General features: G+C 43.4%; 1 protein-coding gene across 6 annotated transcripts in view; it reads right to left on the bottom strand.

Moving 5' to 3' along the window:
* ATG2B (autophagy related 2B) overlaps nt 1-20,213 on the bottom strand; it is a 68,136-nt gene extending 47,923 nt beyond the window's left edge. For all 6 annotated transcript variants that reach the window (XM_084792647.1, XM_084792649.1, XM_084792650.1 and 3 more), the window contains exons 1-6: nt 19,614-20,213; nt 9,799-9,961; nt 6,523-6,675; nt 6,006-6,108; nt 3,233-3,395; nt 909-1,088 (exon numbers count right to left, since the gene is read on the bottom strand). In XM_084792647.1, coding sequence (XP_084648773.1) covers nt 909-1,088; nt 3,233-3,395; nt 6,006-6,108; nt 6,523-6,675; nt 9,799-9,961; nt 19,614-19,775 — 924 coding nt within the window. In that variant the 5' untranslated portion in view covers nt 19,776-20,213. The remainder of the gene's footprint in view (nt 1-908; nt 1,089-3,232; nt 3,396-6,005; nt 6,109-6,522; nt 6,676-9,798; nt 9,962-19,613) is intronic.
* Nucleotides 20,214-20,219: the final 6 nt, after the last annotated feature.

Here is a 20,219-nt window from a genome sequence, read left to right as displayed (position 1 = left end):
CTAAATTCAATCAAGGCAGTCCCCGGCATTCCTATCAATATTTTCCCCAAATACCCACTAAAATTGAATGTGTGAGATACAACAGACTCCAGGGGCACCAACCATTGCAAACACTAGAGCGTGAAATCCTGCACAACATCTGATCTCTGCTGAAGGACTCAGGTTTAAGGACCAACCCTAAAGAGCTGCCCTGTTATGTCTACTGAATCACCATTTCTAAGCTCTGTGGCCCACTGCAGATCTCCAGAACTTAATTTTTCCATATAATATTCATTTAAACAAAAGCTCATTATTATGATAAAAGCATAAATGCACAAGCAAGAATAATAGTATCTCCAAATGCTCAGTACTGGCTGAAACTGGAACACTGTGCCACCACATAAAATTACCACAAGTTCCACTGCCCCTTATTATGCACAACTCTAAAAGCAACAGAGAACACTTACACAAATCAAAGGATGGTATTCAAAACTTTATATCTGCATAAAAATAAAAGCTTGAAATGTAAAGGGCTGTATCTAGCCAAAATGAAGCCTGAAAGTTTAGGAAATGGCAGCCAAGCCAGGCGTGGTAGTGCACACCTTTAATCCCAGCACTAAGAGGCAGAGGTTGGCATATCTCTGAGTTTGAGGCCAGCCTGGTCTAGAAAGCAAGTCCAGGACAGGCAGGACTACAAGAGAAAACCTGTCTTGGAAAAACAAAATGAAGAAAAGAAGCAGCAGCAGCAGCAGCTAGTCAGGGAAAGACCTGATAAAGACGTCCTGACCTAAGAGCAATTTCATAAAAGGGAAGGCAGAAAACTCTGGCCCAGAACACTGAGAGTGAAGACAGAAGATGGCAACTGACCATCATGTCATTGTATAGACTAAATGCCTGTAGTTTAGTAGAGAAAGCAAAACAATACTGACCTTGGCTCCCGGAAGCACTTCATTCTGTTTCAAAGTGAGACTCAACTCCAACCGGCCCACTAGCCTTCCAATCTGCACTGGATCAGAGGGTGCTATCTCTGGTAAAGTTCTAGTTAGTTGTGGGTGTGGCTCATAAACAATTTTGGGGTTCCAGCTAGGTGACAGCTTTGGCTCAGTTTCCTATAATAATAAAATAAAAATAAAGTATCTATTTAAAATATTTTAGCATAAATAAAGTCAGGGTATAAGAGATAAATGTCATCTAAAGGATAAAGTATTTAGTCTACCAGTGGAAGTGCACAACTTTAATAATCCTTTAAACTTTAAACTCAGGAGGCAGAAGCAGTTGGATCTCTGTGAGTTCAAGGCCAGCCTGGACTACTACTAGGGCAACTTCCAGGGCAGCTAGGGCTACACAGTAAAACCCTGTCTTAAAAAAACAAAAAACAAAAAAGAAAACCCCAAAACAAAAGAAACAACAGCAGCAAAACAAGTCTAGAGTATTTGGCATGCAAAACTGCATCTTACACTGAATATACCATTATCTTGTAACTAAAATGGAGTACTTTGTTAGTGTGGCACCTTGGAAATAAATACAAATCATGGAAAAAGATTATGAAAACAGCACAGAGCCAGTATGATGACCAGTGAGTAAAAGTCCTGGAGACCCAAGAGTCCAATCCCACAATGCACATAAGAAAGGAGAACTAACTTTACAAATGTTGGCCTCTCATCTCCACATACATCCTCCCAAATATAATATATGCAAGTTTGTGTGTGTGCATGCACGCACATACGTGTGTGTACATATGAACAATATCTGTTCAAATAATACACAATATATAAGTAAGAAAACCAAACCAATGTGAAAGTAATGCCCATAATCCCAGCACTCAAGAAACTGAGATAGGAGATCACCAGTCCGAGGCCAATGTGAGCCACACAGTGACAAAGTGAGAGACTATCTCAATAAGTGAGTAAGTAAATAAATAAATGATAATAAAGAGAAAAAAAAGACATGTGATACAAAAGGCAAATTACAGAATTACCAACTTATAAAAAGATGCTGTGCGTAAAGTATAATAAATTTAAAAGGATGCTATGCTTGGTAAAGAATTAAATACTTCTAGTAACAGAAACCACTTGACATGTGACTCATGTGCTAGAGGTCACTAATACAGGCATTTCTCATGGAAGGTAACACAGCTGCTTAATGCGAAAGGATAAGACCTGCATGAGTCATTTTCCTACCAGCTGTGACAAAATACTGTCCAAGAAGCAGCTTAAGGAGACAGTGCTTCAGGCTAGAGAGATGGCTCAGAGATTAAGAGCACTGACTGCTCTTCCAGAGGTCCTGAGTTCAGTTCCTAGCAACCACATGGTGGCTCACAATCATCTGTAATGTGATCTGATGCCTTCTTCTGGCCTGCAGGTGTACATGCAGGCAGAGCACTGGATACATAATAATAGATAAATCTTTAAAAAAAAAAAAAGAAAATGAAAAAAGGAGAGAGTGTTTCTTCTAGCTCCCAGGTCCAGGCACATAATCCACCTCGGTGGGTAAGGCAAAGCAGCAGGAGGCCAGCTGCTCACATTGGACCAATAGGCAGGAAGTGTGTTGCTATGAACGCTTGAGTGCTGCTGACTTTCTCCCAGAGCCAGTCACCAAATGACATCACCCACATTTTAGCTAGAGACTCCTCACAGGCATACCTAGAGCCTTGTCTCCACGTTGATCCTACAACCTGGAGGAACCTACCAAGCTGACAACTAAGATTAGCTCCCTCAGATGTTAGTATCTCATATTTTACCTACAGCTATGTATGACACATTTCTCCAGTAACTAATGAGCAGCAGGCTGGCAAGGCAGGCACAACTTTAAGGGTTCGTGGCTGCTCTCAGATATATTAACTGAATATCTGTATTAACCAGATTTACTAAACCAGATGGAGACTCATTAGTGGATGCTGTATTCAGGAAATTCAACAGTCCCCAGTTTCTTTTTGCCTAGACAGAGACTAACTAGTAGCCCAGGCTGCCCTCAAATTTGAACGCCTCCTGTCTCAACCTCTCAAATGCTGTGATTATAACTATGCACCCTCACGCTTGTCTGACAGCCTTTATCTAAAACTTCTAAAAATCATGCCCTGTATGGGTTGTTTTGTTGGGTTGGGTTTTGGTTTGTTTTTCTGAGACAGGGTCTCCTGTCTGTAGCAGCTGGCCTTGAACTCACCATCTGAGGATGCCCTTGAATCTGACCCTCCTGACTCTAACAACTGACCTACACTCCTACCTGTCTTGGGAATTATGTTCATTTTTCTTACCACTGGTGCAGTTGAACACACTGGGGAAGATTTTGCCGAAGCAGAAAATTCATCCCAGAAGAGAGACACTCCAGAGAGTTGCAGCAATTTGTGAGCAAAAGCTGTGGGCTGATGCACATTGACTCCTGAGGACTCGTCGGCAGTTTCATCACAGTACACAGTTCTGAAAGGTACAACAAAAGGGCATTTGTACCCAACTCCTGGGAAATGTACTTGCAATGACTGTTCTATAGACTACACCTGTAATAATGCTTGCAGCCCAGCACGGGGGAGATAGAGGCAAGATGAATAGGAGTTCAAGGGCAGCCTTAGCTAAAGAAGACTCTGTCTCAAAAAAAGTGTTTTGCCAGAGTGGTGGCACATGCCTTTAGGAGACAAAGGGAGGCAGATCTCTGAATTCTCTAGGAACAGGCTGGCCTACAATGTGAGTACCAGGACACTCAGGGCTATTGGACAGGAACCCCTAAAACAAACAAACAAAGAATTTCGGTTGGTTGGCTTGTTTGGGGTGATTTTGAGACCGAGTTGGCCTTGAACTCAGAGATTAACTTGCCTCTGCCTCCCAAGTGTTGGGATTAAAGGCGTGCAGCACCACCTGGCAAAAGAAGTATTTCTAATCGGGAAGAAAAACAGGATTAGAGGGAGTGGAAACAGGACAAGAGAGAACGACTGTGTGCGCTAAAATACATTTTGTTTATGTGTGAAAACATAACTCATTGTTATAATTAATATAAATACAGTTTAAAATCTATAACAGGGGCTGGAGAGATGGCTCAGAGGTTAAGAGCACTGCCTGCTCTTCCAAAGGTCCTGAGTTCAATTCCCAGCAACCACATGGTGGCTCCCAACCATCTATAATGAGACTGGCATGCAGGTACACATGTAGGCAAAACACTGTGTACATAATAAATACATAAATCTTTTTAAAAAATAAAATAAAATCTATAACATAGAGCCAGGCGTGGTGGTACAGGCCTTTAATCCTGGTACTCGGGAGGCAGAGACAAGTCGATCTCTATGAGTTTGAGGTCAGCCTGGAGTCCAGAACAGCCAAGGCTACACAGAAAAACCAGGTCTTGAAGAAAAACAAAACAAAAACCTATAACATATGTCAGTATCACTGCACTAAATATTTAAATAAGTAAAGGAAAATTTTCACAAAGGGAGAGACCTAAAATCTAAGAAAGATAATGTTACAGGGCTCTTAAATTTCAGGGAAAAAAATTAATAACTTTTTAAAGTTAACCAAAGGGGAACAATCCCCATCTCCCTTACAAAACTGAGTCCTGTTATGTAGCCCAGGCTGTCTCTAACTCCCAACACCTCTCTGACCTCATCCTCCTAGTGCCAGTATGTAGTCCAGGCTGTCTCTAACGCCTCTGACCTCATCCTCCTAGTGCCAGTATGTAGCTCAGGCTGTCTCTAACGCCTCTGACCTCATCCTCCTAGTGCCAGTATGTAGCCCAGGCTGTCTCTAATGCCTCTGACTTCATCCTTCCAGCACCAGGTTTACAAGTACAGCCTCAGGAAACTCTCTCGATAAGTGAGACCACAGATGTCCCCATATCAGAATAAAGAATAAGAGTGACTTGGTCTTGGATTCTTGTGTTAACAATCTCTAGTTTAAGGAGATAAGTGGCTTGGTTCTAAGTGTGTATTACTGTGTTATTATACCACCTAAGGTAATGCACACTAATTCTAAATACCAATAGCTACTTTACTCATAGGTGTTCCTTTGTTAAAGACTGAAACCACACACACACACCCAAAAAAAAAAAAAATCTGTTCAAGGGCTGGAGAGATGGCTCAGCAGTTAAGAGCACTGGCTGTTCTTCCACAGGCCCTAAGTTCAATCCCCAACAACCACATGGTGGCTCACAACATTTATACTGAAATGTAATGCCCTCTTCTGGTATGCAGCTATACATGCAGATAGAGCACTCATACATAATACAAAAATTAAAATTAAAATCTTTTTAAAAATCTGTTCAAACCTTAGTAAAAGGCCCCAAATAGATGTACACGCAAAGGGTTTTTGATATTCAATGTACTTTTGTTTTTCATTTATATGTACAGGGGCGTGCATCTGTGTGAGTGTAGATCACATATGTGCAGGTGCCCACTGAGGACAGAAGAGAGCACTGGATCCCTGGAGCTGAGCTGCTCTGCATGGGTGCTTGGGAACCGAACTCAGGTCCTCTGGAAGAGCACAACATGCTCTTAGCCACTGAGGCACATCTCCAGTGCCCCTTAATGTATTTTTCTGTGGGAAGGCCATAGAACATGGTTGAGCAGTTACTACCTCACATCAACACTGTCAGAGCTCCAGTGAGTATACTTAAAAAGCAAAGGCACTATCTTTGATTTAAATATTTCTTACTGAATATATAACCTTAAAATAATCCTTCACAAAAATCCTAGAAACAGCACTACCATCCTTTTCCAGTACAGCAGTACCCACACCAAGCAGACAAAGTCAAGTCTTTCACATTACCTGTGCACATGTGCAAAGTAGACACTCTGTAAGAGCCTCAGCAAGGCGGCACTCACGCTGCCTAAGGAAACTGCTTAGGCAAGCTCAACACAGCACTTGGTAGACTGATCCCCTAACCGGTGCTTACAGTCTCCGTAATGAGATGCAAGGAAAACTCAGAGAGTAGTACTTTACTCTGAAGCTATGCACTAATTTAGTGTTGCCTCTAGCCCCCAGAAGCATCCTGAAGGGTCATGTCAGTCAGAGTGAGGTCAGGAGTTTTCAGACATAAAATCTTACCTCTCTACTCGGATTTCAAGTGCAGCTCCAGTTTTGGAATTTTCTGGCACATGTTCAATTCTTAAAACAGTATCTAGAAATGTGACTTTCACTCTTCGTAGTACTAGAGCAAACAAGCAATGGGAAACCAAATAAGAGCCTGCCCACCCCACCCCTCTCCTCCCCTGCAGACTGCAGCCACTCTCAGGAAAGAATAATTGCTAGTCTGAGAACAAACTAAAAAAGCAGATTGCTTTCCTTTTAAGTCCCCAAAGCCTGTATTTCGTAAAACACACTGTGCCCCATAAGCACGTGCCCAAGTTACATCACAGCAGACACTTGGGACCACACGGATCTCTAACCTGACGATCCCACAGGGGCAATAAACTACACAAGAGAACAGAAGCATGCACTCAAACTGAATGGGATGTTTAAAGCGCCTCCTCTGAAGACCTGAAGGCAGTCCAGTGACTCTGCCACAGAACGGTCTGAGGCCCCAGACCTAGGCCTGGGCTGTGAAGGCACTTGGGATGCAAACCTGTTTCAATGGTTTCCGCAAACTTTTCCAGTCCTTCAAAAGGCTGGGATGCTTCTCCTTGTTCATCTGTCAGCTTCTGGCTAAGGCACTCCTTTGCCAGCTGCATACTGCTAGTCATGAAGCTTGACCAATACATTGGCTCAGACCCAGTTGCTGCAGAAAGTACAAATAAACCTAAATAACTTCTCAAAGGTCTAAAAATGTCATTTCTTAAAATATTATATTATATTTGTGATAGATTTTCAACAGTATGATGCTACCTGTGAAAATATTCTAGAAATCACATTGGACATTAAATATTGTCTATAGCAACAGAACAATAAAAATACAGGTGAAAAGAAAAAAGCCTTTAACATGTTCCTATTTCAAGTTGTATATTTAGCATGTTTTTTCTATGTTTTTTGAGGCAGGACTTCTCTGTGTAGTCCTGGCTATCCTGGAACTCTTAGATCAGGCTCAGAAATTCATCTGTGGAGCCGGACATGGTGGCACACACCTTTAATCCCAGCACTCGGGAGGCAGAGGCAGGAGGATCTCTGTAAATTGGAGACCAGCCTGATCTACAAAGTGAGTCCAGGACAGCCAAGATTACACAGAGAACTCTGCCTCAAAAAACCCCCCAAAAAAATTTAAAAAAAAATTCATCTGTGGGATTAAAGGTGTACACCACCACCGTCCAGTCTATGTTTTATCAAATCCAGATATTCATTCAACAAAAGCCTAGTACAGCCAGGCATGATGGTGCATACCTTTATTCCCAGGACCTGGGTCTACAAAGCAAGTCCAGGACAACCAGGGCTATTACACAGAGAAACCCTGTCTTGAAACAAAACAAAACAAAAAACAAAAACAAAACAAAACAAAAAAAACCTAGAACATGGCACCATGCTAAACACCCCAGAACAAGAGCCAGCAAACACCCTGTAACGTGGACACAGGCTTTTGTGAGCGATGCCTTCTGTGACACTTGCCCATCTCTCAGAGGGCAAAAGCAGCTACAGAGACTAAACTGAACAGCACTGGTATGTTTCAATAAGATTTGACAACTTGACTTAATGAACACAGGTAGCAGACTAATATGGACTACAAACCGAGGTTTGCTAATCAACTAGAGATAGAAAAATAAATTATAAGCTTTGCACTTAAGACAGTTTATCACACATTAGGAGAGATAAGAGATGACTGACAAGAATGAATACAAAGGTGTCACCAAGAAAAATAAGGACAAAGAAAAACAGCACATTCTTCCATCTGTAGGAAGTAAGAGGGAAGCCAGGAGAAGGAGCAGAGGACACCAACTATAGAATTAGTATAAATGCAGATGAAATCAAAGAGTGTCCTGGGAAGACTGCACACACGACCCTCAGAACACGTCCCAGAGCTTTCCTGCTGAGGAAATCCTTACATTGATTGCTCAAAAAAGACACATTACTACAAGTACTGTCTTCCGAAATGGAACTTAAGGGGCTTTTAATGGGTTGGTTTAAAGGGGAAAATATTTCAAAGCTCAACTCTCCCAAGGGAGAGGTATTTGTCCACCACGGTTAAAAGATAGAATCAGAGCCAGGGCCAGTGGCACACTCCTATAATCCCAGCACTACGGAGGCGGAGGCGGAGGCAGAAAGATCTCTGTGAGTACAAAGCTAGCCTGGTCTACATTATGAGTTCCAGGACAGCCAGGACTTTATAGTGAGATCCTGACAAAAAAAAAAAAAAAAGATGATGATGATATCAAATCGCTGTTGTTGTTGCTCTTTGGGGTTTTTGTTTTCTTTGAGATAGAACCGTACTATGTACTCAGGCTGACTTCACACTTGCAATCATTCTGTCCCAGCCTCCTGAGAGCGGAAATCACAGATATATGGCACCACACCTGGCTAGATGCAATGTGCTTATAAACTAAATTATCAGGGACCTGGGATGATAGTTCAGTCCATAAAGTTCTTGCTGTGCAAGCATGAGGACTTGAGTTCAAGCCCAAGTCTGAACATAAAGACAGTCTAATATGGTAATCCTAGCACAAGCAACAAGAACAAACAGATACCTGAGTCTTCTGGCTTCAACATTCACTCACACACACACACACACACACACACACACACACACACACGATTGTTTCTAGGTGTGGTGGAATACTGACTGCTACAAGTCCAATACTCAGGAAGCTGAGGCAGGAAGATCTGGGTTGAAGACCAACCTGGGATACAATGTGAGATTGTCTCAAAATAAACACATCAATAAAATATTTTAAAGCATTTCTATTTTTAAAATAGATCACTATAGTTCTATGAAACATCAACTAAACTTTTGTTTTTCAGAAAATACATTGGATAGTAATTTTTGCATATGTACACAGCATTTACCTAGACTGAGCATTCCTATTCATTTCTCTGTTACATTCTACAGTTGAGAAGCACATCCTCCAGCCAAGCCCCTTTACACAACTATTATCACATGGAAGTGGTGTGTTTCAAATGTAGTGTTACGATCATTCACTGTCACTATTCTTCAACACTACAGTTGTTTCAGATTTCACCAATGAAAGTCCCTTTAAATCTGGTCCTGGAGGCTGGAGAGCTACGTGGCTGTACTGAGTTCCATTCCCAGCACACACATCAGGCAGCTCACAACTGCTCCGAACTCTAGTTCAGGGGAACCTGATGCTTCTGCCCCACACAGAGGTCACGTGCATACATCCCCAAGCCCCTCGCTACATATGTGTAATTTAAAATAACAACAATTTTAGCCGGGCGTGGTGGCGCACGCCTTTAATCCCAGCACTCTGAGGCAGAGGCAGGCGGATCGCTGTGAGTTCGAGGCCAGCCTGGTCTACAAAGTGAGTCCAGGACAGCCAAGGCTACACAGAGAGACGCTGTCTCAAAAAACAACAACAACAAAAAAAATTAATTAATTTAAAAAGTTTAATCTTATGACCTTCCAACATTTCTCCATGCATCTTGAACAGTCTTCCTCGTTTGTGAACACAATATTTTGAATCTTTACACTAGAAGTCACCTCAGACAACTGGAAATAAATAAGCACATAGTATCTCTATGGTAGTGCTCTGGAGCATGACCAAGTGGGGAAACCATTCTAAAGATACACTCATATTCATCCTCCACAGTGATAAATCCTCGAATGGTATCAAATGAAACATCTCATAAATCCAGTTCAAAGCCATAAATTCAATGCTCAATTTCTTACAGTTGGGTTGACTTCCCACCTTCACATGGTCAAAGTTGAAACAAAGAGAGTGGGCGCGTGTATCACACCTACCTACACGAGGTCTAGGCCGGAAGACCATCTCTAGCCCTGTCACTTCCAGTGCACAATTATCCTGCAGCAAGGAGCCCCACGGAACGGACAGGGAGATTGACTGAATGAATCCTTCAGTGACTTCTAGCGGTGCGTCTGCTGACTCCAGGATTTCATTGAGACACTAGAGAGAAAAACCAAGTGCATTTTGAAATCATGCAAATAAACACAGAATGTCAGCCTTCTCAATGGTATGAATATGTCCACAAATGTGCTGAGCATCGGGGATTTAAGAAAGCCAAGGATGGGCTGAAGAAAAAGGCTCAGTGGTTAGAGCACTGGCTGCTATTCGCACGGACCCAGGGGTTTGATTCTCAGCGCCCACATGGCAGCTCTCAACCATCTGCAACTCTAGTTCAGGGGCTCCAACCCTCTTCTGGCCTCCAGACACCAGGCATGTGGGAGCACAAGCACATATGCAGGCAAAGCACCTGTGCATAGATTCTTGTGTACTGAAGACCAGCTGCGACAGACAGCCTCATGGACTCAACGGCTACTGGATTCTTGGACTGTCCATCAGTACACAGCCATGATGGACTAATTGGACCACAGTCTGTACGCCACTCTATTAAATCCCCTTTGTAATACATACAGATTCGTTCTGTTAGTCCTTTTCCTATGAAGGACCTGACCAACACAAAGAGCTTCCCTTGGGAGGCTTGTCTGAACTCTAAAGACTTTCCAAGGACTAACAAGCAAGGAGGACTTTTCCCCCCAAGATAGGGTTCCTTTGTGTAGCGATGGCTGTCCTAGAACTACCTCTGTACACCAGGCTGACTCTGACTCCTCAGTGCTGAATATTTGAATATTTGATTACTCTGTGATCACACTGTGAACCCTAGATTATTTACTGGAAAAACCTGTTGTGGTGTGGCTCAGCCCTAGCACACACCTTTAACACAAGAGCTTTCTATAAACAAGAGCTAAATAAAGTCAACCATGGGTCAAGAGACAGAACAAGCAACCAGTTGACATAAGAAAACATAGGAACATGCTTTTAATCTCAGCATTCAGCTTTAATCCCAGCACTTGAGAGGCAGAGGCAGGTGGATCTCTGAGTTTGAGGCCAGCCTAGTCTACAGAGTGAGTTCCAGGACAGCCACATCTTCACAGAGAAAGCTTGTCTGAAAAAAAAAAAAACAAAAACAAAACAACAACAACAAAAAAACTAAAAAAGACCATGTGGAGAGGGAAAGGGGTTTTTTTCCTTCTGGGACATGGGCTGAGTAGGAAGATCAGATGGATGCTTTCTCTGCTTCTCTGAGCTAGTAGGGCTTTTACCCAAGCATCTGGTTCCTGAGTCTTTATTGGTAAAAATCAAATGATTGAGATTTTCTTTCTTTATAACAACAAAGGTGTGAGCCACCACACCTGGCTTAAAATTTTAAACTAGTAAATTTACATTTACTTATTATTATTTAGTGTGTGTGTGGAGAGTACACTCCAAGTGTCTGTGCTGTATTCTCACTGGGGAACATAACAGATACATGTGCCCAGTTTGTGTGTGTGTGTGTGTGTGTAGTGCACAAATAAAGCTCAGACGTCAATGCCAAGTACCCCCCATCTTCCTCAGTCACTCTCCACACTGAGACAAGGTGCTAGCTGGCCTGGCAGCTCTGGGCATCCACTTGTCTCTAGCTCCACAGGGTGTCACAGTACCCAGCTCCCTCAGGGTGCTGAAGAGCCAGCCTCAGCTCCTCATGCTTTCAGGGCAACACTTTACCAGCTGAGCTATCACCCCCGGCCCCAGGCCTCAGCTTTCTTACACTCTCATCTCATCCTCGCCCCTAGGACTACCTTACTTTTTCTATTTCACTCCCATGGCTTCTGTGGCATGTCACCATCACACTACTCACATAAATGTCATCCTCTGCATTGGTTTCTCCACTCACCCTCCACAATGCACATATTCGGTGCAGTTGCGAATCACTGACAATTCCCAAAAAGTATCCATGCCAAACCTAATCCCACTACCTCCTGTAGTCTCTGACTGCCAAACAGGCCCCTCAAAGCTTAGTACAGTGGAACATTCTCCCTCAGTCTCAGCCTTCTCCTTCCCTTCTTTTTCCCTTCTCTTCCATTAGGCTGGTGTAAAAGAAACTGCAAGGACAGAAGGGGGACAATCTGAGTTTGTTCCCCAAGGACAATAAGAGAGCTCACGACCACAAATTAAACTATGACCTCCATATGCATGCCACAGCACACTCATGGACACATACACATGCCCTACACATGCATGCACACACACACAAATAAATAAAACGCATGCCACAGCACTCTCATGTACACATACACACACAGAACCCATACACATGCATGCACATGTGTGCACGCACATACATAAACATGATTGCCACAGCACACTCACATACATATGCACATACCTTGCACATATACACACATAAGTAAATAAACATGCATGCCACAGCACACTCATATACACATACATACATACAACACATGCACATAATTATAATTTTGGACCATGGATTTTAAATTATTATAACTAGACCCAAACATTTTTTTTCCAGACAGTTTCTCTGTGTTAGCCTTGGCTGTCATGGACTCCCTTTGTAGACCAGGCTGGCCTCGAACTCACAATGATCTGCCTGTCTCTGCCTCCTGAATGCTGGGATTAAAGGCGTGAGCCACCACACCCAGCTCAAACATATCTTTATTAATCAAAATAGAAAACATTACAATCAGCTGGTCTTGTTTTTCCTATAAGAAATGTTTATTCCTGTAGCATAAAGAAACGCCATGCTTCAATGGGCCGGCAAGATGGCTCAGCACATTAAAGCACTTGCCACTAAGTTTGAGGACTGAACTGGATCGCTGGGGACTCACTTAGTAGAAGGAGAGAGTCAACTTGTGCTCTGACCTCCACATTTATAACACAACATGCACAAGCCACATGCATACAAAATTTAATAAAATGTTTAGCCCCTGCTTCAGAATTTGAGGGATTCTGTACCCTGCTGGTAGTAGAAGCATTTTCCCTGAGGGGGGAAAAAGCTGTTGAACTCCTTGAAGAAGTAGGTAAATGAGAGGTCAGATGAAATAGTAGGTGAGGAAACTCCAGAGCCCAATGTGTTCAACTTAGGAAACCCCAGTTGCACAAGATGCAGGTGGATGTTGTATGGAGAACAGGATCTTTGCTGTTGACCAATGCCACTATGGGCACTGGAGTTTGGGGTGCTTCTCGTGTGTTTTGGTGCAAGTTTGGCTTTGGGGAATGCAATGGAGCATCTTCTCCATGCAGCCACCGATGTGTCCCCACTGGCTGTCACAGACAACCCACTTTTCATGGTGCCTCACAGTCCAGTGGAGAAATGGTCCTCTGTTGTGCACAACAGAAATGGGTGACAGTCAGAAGGGGGATTTTGTATTTCCAGCCAGCTCATGAGGTACCACTTAGCAGCTTTTTCACCTGTCCAATTTGTTACAAACGCTGAATGGACTGGCCCACTCTGAGTTCTTGGCCCCTTCTCTAGTAGCTCCTAGAGGATCAACTTCAATGACTGCTCCCAGTGGCTCCCTGCCTAAGCCACAGCTGCGCTGTTTTCACACTCGGTTCCCAGGCCAGAGGCCTTGACACCGGGAGCTGTTGCTGCTTTATAACCATTCTGAACTGAGATAAGAAAGGCACTATGATTTGCTTTTTGCCTATCATCACTATAGTATAAAATAATAAAATAAGCAGCATATTACAAGTCATTAGTAAGAAATTAAAGCAAGTGTGGTGGTGCATGCCTTTGATCTTTGTTCTCTGGAGGCAGCAGGTGGATATCTGTGAGTTCAAAGTGAGCCTGCTTTATACAGTGAGTACCAGGCCAACCAAGACTACATAGAGACACCATGTCTCAAAAGGAAGAGGAGAAAGAGGAGGAAGATGAAGAAGAAGAGGAGGAGGAAGAAGGGGAGGAGGAGGAGAAAGGGACAGGCACACTAAAATGAATAGAACATAACCATGTTTATTAGGAATATAATAATAAGAGGCGCACGCCTGTAATCCTACTTTAACATCAACCCACTGCTGCTAGTAACTGTCCTGTAAGAGTCTTTCCTCCACTCTGTCTTACATTTTCCATATTAAAAATGGTTTCCAGTCTTGATATTCAATTTAAAAGAAAATTTTTGGATGCTGTGGTGGTTTGAATAGGTATGGCCACCATAGATTTATGTGTTAAACGCTTGGCCATAGGTAGCAGTACTATTAGGCCTTCTTAGAGGAAGTGTGTCACTGTGGAGGTGGGGCTTTAAGGTCACATATGCCCAAGCTCCTCCCAGTGTGGAAGTAGTCTCCTCCTGGCTGCATGCACGTTGCCATGCTTCCCGCCATGATGACGATGGACTAAGCCTCTGACCTGTAAGCCAGCCCCAATTAACTGTTGTCCTTTATAAGAGCTGCCATGGTCATGGCGTCTCTTCACAGCAATAAAACCCTAAGGCATATGCCTAACAATAAAAATGAAGCCCCCCATTTAAAATAGAAATGGTAAGCTCAGAAATGCTGTTTTTGTGTATTAAGTATTTCCATAATTTACATTTGGAATCTGGCTGTCCTATTTCCATCTGCAGACAAGCAGGGTTTAAGGATGATAGCTTCACACTCCCTAAAGTTTTCTAGTGGGCATATACGAATTTTGTCATTTATATGAACAATTAAAATACATGAAAGCATTTCCAAGTATGTAACAGCAACCACTTAGCCTTTGCACCTCAGGGATCTGTCAGCATCAGTAAACCATAAGAAACTGGATTCGACAGGATTCTTCTCTGTATACACCAAACTTACTACACCATTTTGTGGCTATATTAACCCCCCGCCCCCCAGTACAGTGGTTTGAAGGCTGTGTTACAGTATTGAAGGGTAATATAAAAAGAAAAGAGGCTCTGATGAGAGTCAGTAGCTCAAGGATTTATACTGGGCCCACTAAGCCACAACACAATTTCTCTATGAGATATATAAATAGGTTACACTTGCCAAAAATAGGTACTTGCCAAAAATCCCCTGTACACTGAATGATAAACTGCAAAATTAAGCTGGGCTTGGTGGTGCTCACCTTTAATCCCAGCACTTGAGAGGCGGACCTCTGTGAGTTCGAGGCCAGCCTGGTTTATAAAATGAGTCCAGGACAGCCAAGGCTACACAGAGAAACCTTGTCTCAAGAAACCAAAAAGAAGAGGAGGAGGAAGAGGAAGAAGAGGAAGAAAGAAAGAAACTCCAAAATCCAGTCCTGTGACAACTCTAAGTTTATTCTACAAGCAAGAGAAAGCGGTTAAGCTGCTCAGTCAAACTGATTCAGAAGGCCCTCCACTAGTCCTCGGGAGTGCTCCTATGGGATTTAATAGTTCTGAGCTGATGGTGCAGCCACTTGAACTACTCAGTGAGTAACTACCGACATTCTCTCCTGCTTAGGGCCATTCTGTTTTCAATTTTCAATGAGTTTCATGCATATAGTCAGAAAAAAATGGCCATATTCTAGTCTCTAGCATTTAGCAAATAATTGCAAATTAAGTGCTTCTTGAAACTGAAGTCAAATTTTATTACATGCACACATATACCTATAAAATATAAGTGCCAAAGTAATAAAAACTTTTAAAGTAAAATTAAAAGGCTCCAAAGTAATAATTCATTGCTGCCTACCTTCCTAAACATCCTGAGTTCTCATGAGAAAAGGATCACTGCTAATCTCACTATCACGTGCTCAACACTCCATAACGACATCAAATCCATTAGGCTAGGCATGGTGGCGCACACCTTTAATGCCAGTTCCGGAGGCAGATGCAGGCCACGCAGTGAGCTTGAGGCTAGCTACAAAGAGAGTCCAGGATAGGCAAGGCTTGTTATACAGAGAAACCTTGTCTCAAAAAAGAAAGAAAGAAAGGAGAGAGAGAGAGAGAGAGAGAGAGAGAGAGAGAGAGAGAGAGAGAGAAAGGCTTCATTTAAAAAATTAAAACAAGACAGGCTGCGGTAGCGCACACCTTTAACCCCAGCACTAGGGAGCAGAGGAGGTGGAGCTCTGTGAGGCCAGCCTGGTCTACAGAGTTCCACGAGAGCCATGGCTACAAAAAGAAACTCTGTCTTGAAAAACTAAAATAAAAAGACACAGCAGAGATGGCTCAGTGAGTAAAGGCTCCTGCCACCAAGCATGGCAACCTGAGTAGGAGCCCCAGAACACACATGGTAGAGGAAGAAAACCAACGTTTACAAGTTGTTATCTAATCTCTGTGTGTGTGTGTGTGTGTGTACATTGATTTAAAAACTTTGTGAAGTTCCCTCATTATGTAAAAGGAAGTCAGGAAGTTCGCTCTCACCAGACAGAATGTCTTCCTTTCCTTCTTTTGCTCACTTCTAGGAACCAGAAGCTCATAAAACTCAAGCAGACACTCCAACTGCAGCACAGTTCCAGATCCCCTGTCTCTAGCCCAGATCCACTTCAAGATTTGTATGAGTCCATGATCTCCAAAGGGAAGTGTATAAAATCAAAAGTACAACAGGCAACTCATAAAAGTATGAGGGCCAAGTCAGACATTCTGTGTCAAATGTTTTACACGTTAGGTTTAAATATGTCCTAATACTGAAATACTTTCAAGCCATACCCCAAACTGGTACAGAAAGACCAATAGCTCTGGGCCCCATTAAAGCAACCAAAACTTACTTCAGTGCCCATTCTAACAAATGAAAGCATATCTTTATAAACAGTGAGTCTTGGTAGAGTGACAGTAACTCTCTAGCTTCTGGTTTCCTTATTGCCAGGTATTTCTGAGTGGAGTATAGAGATAAGCAGCTTCCGCCTATGTAAAGTAGTGCTAATTAAGCCAGCCAACCATGTTCCGTCAAATGGCTACGAGTATATGCATGCCACCTGGCAGACACTTTCCAAAAGCACACAATCTACTTGATCTGACTTTCCAGGTAAGGATAATACTTCTAAAATAAGGAAGAAAATAACTGCTTTTCAGCCGATGTATGTGTACTATATTTTAAAGCTATTTGGAAATATTTCCATTGGTCCATGATTTTTGCTTAAAACCATTTCTATGCACTTGGGAGGCAAAGGCAGATGGATCGTTGTGAGTTTGAGGCCAGCCTGCTCTACAAAGCAAGTTCAGGACAGCCAAGGCTACACACAGAAACCCTGTCTTGAAAAACCAAAATAAATAAATAAATAAATAAAAATCAAACAACAACAACAAAAAACATAAACAGCAGAACTCCAGAGGCAGACTGAGTAGTGGGCTGGGCCACCTAACAATATCCTGTCTCAAAAACCAAAAGCTACAAAAAGTATAGTCTTTAAAGTCATTAGCTACACAGGTTTATAAAAGACTTGATATATGGAAAGACTGTCCTAACCTGCCTAAAAATATTCTGAACAAAGAACTTGAAGAATTAGGTTTAAGCCAGGCATGGTAGTGCATATCTTTAGTCCCAGCACTTGAGAGACAGGTAAGCAGATCACTGTGAGTTCGAGGCAGTCAGGACAGCCAAGGCTACACAGAGAAACCCTGTCCCCAAAAACCCAAAAAGAGAGGTAAAAGAACTAGATTTAAATGTAGTTTCATCGCTGCTCATAAAAAACCAAATCACCTTCCTATCAGTTAACAAAAAAGAACTGGTTACATTAACTGCCAATTCCTACAAATTCCTGTGCATATATGATGTCACTGACTTAAGTCCCCTATTGCCGTTTATGAATCTCTGTAGGCATCTTTTTTCAGTCCTGAAAGTCATTAAAATCAAGTATCCAAAGTAACTGAATTCGGAACCTGAACTTTGTACAGCTGCATCTACTTTTCTCACTCTGACTTTCCTAAATCATCAATACTCACAGTAAAGTAAATCACCAAGTATCTTTGGAAGCTTTCATATTATTTTGGCTGACAGTGCTCTTAAAGAAAACAAATAATCTTCGGGTTAAGCCTATCCATAAATTATGTTGCCAGAGACCTTGTAGTCAAACAATGATACTCAGATATCCTCATCTCTGATTTCCTGCAAGGATGAAATTAGGAAACACACAAACCAAAGAGCCTGTGAGGATGAAATAAAAACCACACAAATGAAAGAGCCTAGAAAATACCTAATCAAACCAATGCTCAGGAAACCCTGAATGCCTTCTCAGTGGTCTTATATTATGCTACCTAATGAAGAATGCATGAGCTTTGGAGTCAGATTTGAATTCTTGTTGTAACACTTGTAGCCATGACACAGGACAAAGTATTAAGTGCCATTTTTAAAACAAATAATAATGTCCGCCTGCTGTTTTAGTGTCACCTTTAAAGAGTATCGCACTGTGCACACCAAGTCACTCCTATAAGACATTCATAAACAGCCAATCCTCAAGAATCTCTATTCACGTCAGGCATGGTGGCGGATCTGTGAGTTCGAGGCCAGCCTGGTCTACAAAGCAAGTTCAGGAGAGCCAGGACTACAAGAGAAACCCTGCCTCGGGGAAAACAAACAAACAAAAAGAATCTCTATTCTGTTTTCAGCAATAAGGAGAGACCAAAGAAATCGAACCCAAGGATGTCAGATCCCCTTGATCTCTTCAGCCCTTGCCCGTCATCAAGCCTCTGAACAAGAGAGTTTGGTCACAGAAAAGAGTAGTAGCTCATTAATGTAGCTAGGGGCTACATGATAAACCTGTCTCAAGAAAAAGTTAGCAGCTATCCAGGAGCCTGAAACAGTGCCTGGCATGCATGAAGGGTACTGTCTCCTTACCGTTACTAAACTTGGGTTAATTTTACTTAATTTCAGCTAACTGTAAAAGCCTGGGACTACTTTGGTGTTAACTATCAAGCTAGAACTGTTAAAACTACCCTATGTACTCTGTCTGGTTTAAGTCACCTAGTTCGGATACAATTAACTTTGTAGCATACCCCCTTAACACAAACTGCAAAGGAGTTTCCACAATTTAAGCTTTTCAGTGGCAAAAAAAAAAAAAAAAGCCACTACAAACCCAAGGCCCTTAAGTAAAATACAGGCCCTTTACCCCACTGATGAAAATACAAGTGTTATCTGGTGAACTGAATACACACGAAGCACAGGTCAACTCACAGCCTGTAGTAAGAAACAGGCTTTTAAAAACTGCTGAGCTTGCTGCTTGACAGCGTTTTGCAACATTTGCGTTTCTGACCTGTCGATCTATCACGGGATGCAAAGCGACGAATCTAAACAGCACTACTGAGGCAGCACAACCATTCACAACCTGGGAAAGGAGCGAACTGGCTGGCCTTGTAAACATACAAGCAAGCGAAGCAGGCAACCCGGCATAGGAGACCTTCCCCCTCCCTAACTTTCTTCCAGACACCAACACGTAATGAAGACAATCCCCCCCACCCCCCCGGGCAAACACTGTGTGGCTGCATTCAAACCAAAACAAGTAACAGGAGATTTCTACTGCCTCCTCTTCATCATTAATCTTTCCGAACGTCATCCTACGAGATAGGGTTTGTTTGCCTCGGAACGCCCGCACACACTCACAGCCCATGGGGCAGGGCTGGTCACCTCCTTCCTTGGGCCTGCTTCACGGACACCCCACCAATGACTGGATTGTTCGCATGGTGTGTGCCTCCATTATACAGTTTAAGCACGTGATCTAGGAGCACAAACTTGCTTACACTTTACACACTTTCCTGAGCCCTTTCACACTAGGACCCAAACAATTCCCGACGAGGGACTGAACGTCACGCATGCTGGATGACAATCGCTCAGGTCCACCCTAAGGAGAGTAAGTCCCTATCCCTGTTGGATGACGGCAACGTACCCATTTGTCCAAGGGGACCTGGGCGAGGGACCCGGTGCCCTGATACAGGTCCAGGCTCAGCTGCTCCAGGCTCAGCTTCTCCTGCAGGAAGTGGCCCAGGTACCTCTGCAGGAGGTACCGACAGGCCCTCTTCTTGATAGATTCTGAAAATGGCCAAGGCATGGTGAGGGCTGGCGGCTAAGGGGGGCCGGGGCTGCGCGCGGCGGCTACTCGGGATCGGACCTGGACTCCAGGCAGCGGCAGCACCTACGGGTCCGGCCGGCGTCCCCAGGCCGCGATGGAGTCTAGATTCGCGGTGGCCGCTGCATGCTGGTTCAGCGCCGCTGTCCCTCAGGACGACCCCATGGTCCGCGTCGTGTCGCTCTCACTAGGCCGGGCGGGGACTAGAAGCTGAGCGGAACCGGCGCCCCAAACCGGGAGCTTCCGAAGCGCTCCGTCGGTCCGGAGAGAGTATGCACGAGAGCCGGAGGGCTGGCGGCTCAGACGAGGCGGCGGGCTCCGACACTGCGCGACAAATTTGTTGTCATCTACGGGGCGCGCTCCCGCCTCCGAGACGCTCCTGGCGCGTTCGCGAGACCGAGACTCCCAGCGCGCACTCGAGCAACT

Source organism: Acomys minous, assembly GCF_964271855.1.
Source record: "Acomys minous genome assembly, chromosome: 8".
Taxonomy (NCBI): Eukaryota; Metazoa; Chordata; class Mammalia; order Rodentia; family Muridae; genus Acomys; species Acomys minous.
The sequence above is the reverse complement of the archived record's forward strand: the minus strand, read 5'-3'. Positions and strand labels throughout refer to the sequence as shown.